Source organism: Penaeus chinensis, chromosome 18 (assembly GCF_019202785.1).
Source record: "Penaeus chinensis breed Huanghai No. 1 chromosome 18, ASM1920278v2, whole genome shotgun sequence".
Lineage (NCBI taxonomy): Eukaryota > Metazoa > Arthropoda > Malacostraca > Decapoda > Penaeidae > Penaeus > Penaeus chinensis.
The window spans coordinates 25,481,004-25,486,003 of record NC_061836.1 but is presented as its reverse complement, the minus strand read 5'-3'; the positions used below and the strand labels follow the sequence as shown (position 1 = coordinate 25,486,003).

General features: G+C 47.2%; 1 protein-coding gene across 1 annotated transcript in view; it reads left to right on the top strand.

Annotated features, from left to right (window-relative positions):
* The window catches only part of LOC125034744 (aminopeptidase N-like), a 21,778-nt gene that overhangs the window by 13,858 nt on the left and 2,920 nt on the right, over positions 1-5,000 (top strand). Inside the window, exons 7-15 of the mRNA XM_047626685.1 lie at positions 671-848; positions 1,087-1,270; positions 1,702-1,858; positions 2,577-2,658; positions 2,969-3,149; positions 3,415-3,616; positions 3,796-3,927; positions 4,223-4,365; positions 4,801-4,991. Coding sequence (XP_047482641.1) covers positions 671-848; positions 1,087-1,270; positions 1,702-1,858; positions 2,577-2,658; positions 2,969-3,149; positions 3,415-3,616; positions 3,796-3,927; positions 4,223-4,365; positions 4,801-4,991 — 1,450 coding nt within the window. The remainder of the gene's footprint in view (positions 1-670; positions 849-1,086; positions 1,271-1,701; positions 1,859-2,576; positions 2,659-2,968; positions 3,150-3,414; positions 3,617-3,795; positions 3,928-4,222; positions 4,366-4,800; positions 4,992-5,000) is intronic.

Genomic DNA, 5,000 nt, shown 5'->3' with positions numbered 1-5,000 from the left:
GAGAGAGGGAGGGAGGGAGGGAGGGAGGGAAAGCGAGGTGAGTAAGTGAGAAAGAGAAAGAGAGAGAGAGGGAGAGAGAAAAGGGGAAGGAGGGAGGTAGAGAGAAAGGGAAGGGGAGTGGGAGAAAGGTAGAGGGAAGGAGAGGGAGGAAGGGAGAGAGGGAGAGGGAAGGAGAGGGAGGAAGGGAGGGATGGAGAGGGGGAGGGAAAGAGAGAGGGAGGAAGGGCGGGAGAGAAGGGAGGGATGAAGGGAAGGAGGAAGCGAGAAAGAGGGAGGGAGAGAGGGAGGGGAGGAGAGAGAAGGGGAAGGGAAGGGAGAGGGAGGAGGGAGGGAGAGAGAGGGAGGAAGGGAGGGAGGGAGGGAGGGAGGGGAAAGGGGAGGGGGATAGGACGGAGAGAGAGGGAGGGAGGAAGGGTTGAAGAGGAGGGAAGGACGAAGAGAAGGAGGCGTGAGAGAAGGGGAGGGAAGGGAGAGAAAGGAGAGAGGGGGAGAGAGGGAGGAAGTGAGAGAGGGGGAGAGGGAGAAAAGGAGAGAATGAGAGAGAGAGAGAAAGAAAGAGAAAGAGAAAGAGAGAGGAGATGGAGGGTAAGTGAGTGATTCCCTCCATCACAAACCTCCCTCCAACTACTAACAGCCTGATTCCCCCCTACCCCCCACTCCCACCCCCCAGCCTGGACCCGACGAGACGCACTTGAGCAAACCGGCCTCGCGCTTACGGTGGCCAATTACAGTCTCCACTTCTTCGAGAATTACTTCAACCTGTCGTATCCGCTCCGGAAGATGGACTTGGTGGCCCTTCCCGAGACCTCCTTCAGTGCCATGGAAAACTGGGGTCTCATTACGTGCAGGTTAAGTGAAGTGTTTTGTTTATGTTGTGGTCTTATTCACGCTTGATATTATATTATTATGAGGATTATTGGATTAGTATTGTTCTTCTGATTCGCAGAGTTAGCATTCGTAATTGTGTTATCATCAACCTCTTTCGTAGAAGTGCCATATGTACTCTCATGATCCCTATCTCGGTCAGGAAATTCAGTTCATTGCATACAACAACCTGACCTCCCCCCCCCCCCCTCTTTGCAATAGAGAGTCCCTCTTCCTGATCGACCCCGCTAACTCCTCGGCGACTCAGCAGAGAAACTTGGCCCGCCTCATAACTCACGAGATGGCCCACCAGTGGTTCGGAAACCTCGTCACGCCCAAGTGGTGGACAGACCTCTGGCTCAGCGAGGGTTTCGCGACCTACATGGCCAATGTGGCCATTGATCAGGTGAGGTTCTCTCTCTCTCTCTCTCTCTCTCTCTCTCTCTCTCTCTCTCTCTATCTATCTATCTATCTATCTATCTATCTATCTATCTATCTATCTCTCTTTCTCTCTCTCTCTATCTATCTCTCTCTCTTTCTCTCTCTCTCTCTCTTCTCTCTCTCTTCTCTCTCTCTCTCTCTCTCTCTCTCTCTCTCTCTCTCTCTCTCTCTCTCTCTCTCTCTCTCTCTCTCTCTCTCTCTCTCTCTCTCTCTCTCTCTCTCTCTCTCTCTCTCTCTCTCTCTCTCTCTCTCTCTCTTTCTCTCCGCACAAACTGCTCATTGAAAATTCCGGAATCCTTCTAAAATTCCTCATATATTTTACAAAGTGGATTTTACAACCACCTCCGTCGTAGTATAAAGTCCAGACCCTAAGCCCCGCGTTCTTCCCCCTGGCAGCTGGAGCCCGGGTGGGGTTTGGTGGACGGGTTCGTGGTGGACCAGCAGCAGTACATCATGCACCACGACGGCCTCCGCTCTTCGCACCCCGTGAGCGACGCCATCCCCAGCCCGGCCTTTATCTATGATGTGTTCGATGAGATCCCGTACAATAAAGGTTAGTTTGGGGGTCAGTAGAAAAGGTGTTGGTGATTTTTTTTTTTTTTTTTCTTTGGTTCTGTTACTGTCTGTCTATTTTTCTGTCTGTCTCTCTCTCTCTCTCTCTCTCTCTCTCTCTCTCTCTCTCTCTCTCTCTCTCTCTCTCTCTCTCTCTACTCTCTCTATCTCTCTCTCTCTCTCTCTCTCTCTCTCTCTCTCTCTCTCTCTCTCTCTCTCTCTCTCTCTCTCTCTCTCTCTCTCTCTCTCTCTCTCTCTCTCTCTCGTGCTTCCTTTTTGTTCCTTTCTCTCTCTCATTTTTTTTCTTCTTATTAATGATAAGATAAAACCTCAAGAGGTTGATGACAACAGTGTTACGTTTTTTTCTCTCTGTTGGTTTTATATATTTTAATAAATTCCACTGACTTTATCAATGCCATTTTATGTATATATATGAATATATATACACATATATATATATATATATATATATATATATATATGTATGTATGTGTGTGTGTGTGTCTGTGTGTGTGTGTGTGTGTGTGTGTGAATAACAGCTTTTCCTTATTTGTGTTCTACCATTTTCGTAACTGAAACTTCAGCACTTCAAAGATCCTTTCCCACAAATGCATCGACGTCAAGATGTCGCAGAAAATAAAGAATAAAAAAATACATTGCGCCGCCAGAGTCATCGACCAGCACCAAAGCCTCCTGATCTGAAACACTCCCTTTTCCAGGAGCGTCAATTATCCGGATGATGCAACACTTCCTGACCGAAGAGACGTTCCAGAAGGGGCTGACCAGCTATCTTTCCACGCTGTAAGTGATCGCGAAATCCGCCTCTTAGTGTTGCAGTAGACGAAGGGGTATGTGTGGATATGTAGAATGTATTATTTATAGGTGTTCGTTATACTACTAGGGTCAACTGAAGGAATAGGATAAGCTCATGTCGTTTGGCATGCAAACGCAATACAGTTGGATGGGTAACAAGAGAGAGAGAGAGACAGATATAGACAGACAGATAGACAGACAGAGAAATAGACAGACAGACAGATAGCCAGTGAGAGAAACAAATGGACAGAGACAGATAGCAGAAAGAGAACTGCCAAGTACCCTTTCCCTCCTGCAGGAAATACGCCAACGCAAACCAAGACGATCTTTGGCACTTCATGACAGAAGCCTACCTGGAGGACAACTCTCTCCCGTCAGATGTAACAGTGAAAACCATAATGGACACGTGGACGCTGCAGGAGGGTTACCCAGTGGTCACTGTCACCACCGACCACAACGGCAATGCGAAACTAACACAGGTGAGCTAATGGGTATGAACAGATTTGTGATTTTGTTTCTGTCGGTGATAACTGATGTTTTCCTTTTTAAATATGCGTTATTTCGGTTCCCCGTAACCATAAAGCGAAGCCCCAGTGAACTCTGAATATTTCTTTCACATCTATAAGAAGGATAGTGCCATGACATAATTTCTTAGTACCATTAACGTCGCATGTTATTAATCCAAACTCCTCCATTTATAAGGCCACCAATGCATAAACTAACACAGCCGCAATTTCTTTTCAGAAACGGTTCCTGACCTTAGGCGACGAGAAGGAGGAAGATCTTTCGTACAAGTGGTGGGTCCCAGTCACCTTCACCAGTCAGAAGCGGCCGTTCTTCCGCCACACACGAGCTCAAACCTGGCTCAGCAGTCACGCCGACCATGTCACAGTCACGGGTCTTCCGCCGCCGCAGTTCTGGCACATTTTCAACCTTCAGATGACCGGTATGTGTACCGTTTTCCATGGTGAACGTGAAAGGTCGACAGAAAATGGTGAATGGATTAATGGATTAATCAACACACATAGATGGGTATATAGATAGATAGGTAAATATATAGATAAATAGATCAAGTCCCCATTAAGCTCACCCTCGCAATCCCAGTAAAAAGACCCGATCCAACAGGGTACTACCGCGTGAACTACAACGACTACAACTGGAACCTGTTGGCTCTACAGCTGCAGGAGGACCACGAGGTCATCCACGTCACCAACAGAGCGCAGATTATCGACGACGCCCTCGCCCTCGCCAGAGCAGGTGGGTCTCCCAGGTCAGTGGTCTTGAGTGAATGGTGCTTGAAGTCAAGGGGATTTACTTTTTCAACAGAATTTGCCATTAACTACTCATTTCCGTTTGCATATTGTAGTTATTGATAATCAGTAAGGTTCAGTGAAACACATAACTATGTTGACTGTCCATAGATATGTCGTCTCTACTCAGTCAGGTATATGTACGTACTTGCCTAAGTATGTTACCCTTTGCTATTAGAAATTTTACCCAACCCTCAGGAATCCTCTTGGGCCCACGTCTACCCCATAGCTTCCTTCTACAGGTCTGCTTTCCTACAAAACTGCCCTTAACACTACGATGTACCTCCAAGCAGAAGAGAGCTACGTGGCTTGGCAGGCGGCCTTTAGAAACATGCAGTTCATCTGTGATATGTTTCGGTATTCGGCTTCCTATGGCGCTCTTAAGGTATTTCGGATGTAACAAAGGGAGGTGCTTGTTGCCATGCCTCTTTGTATTAAATTTTGATGTTGGATGGATTTAGGTGTATACTAAAGTATGTTCGTTTTAATTTCTCCTGTCGTATCTCTCTCTCTCTCTCTCTCTCTCTCTCTCTCTCTCTCTCTCTCTCTCTCTCTCTCTCTCTCTCTCTCTCTCTCTCTCTCTCTCTCTCTCTCTTTCTCTCTCTCTCTCTCTCTCTCTCTCTCTCTCTCTCTCTCTCTCTCTCTCTCTCTCTCTCTCTCTCTCTCTCTCTCTCTCTCTCTCTCTCTCTTCTCTCTCTCTCCCTCTCTCTCTCTCTGTATCTATCTATCTATCTATCTATCTGTCTGTCTGTCTATCTATCTATCTATATGAATATAGCTTTCTATACATCATACATACTTATTAGTCTCTCGTTTCCAGGAATATTTCCTCTCCCTCTTGAAGCCTCTCTACGACACACTGGGCTTCAAACAAGACCCCGAGGCCGACCTACAGACCCAGCTGCTTCGCCAGGAGGTGGTGACGTGGGCCTGTCTGCTTCAGGACAGCCACTGCGTCAACACCTCAGCCATTCTCTTCCGACGCTGGATGGAAGGAAAGGAAGGCTTCCGGTAAGTATG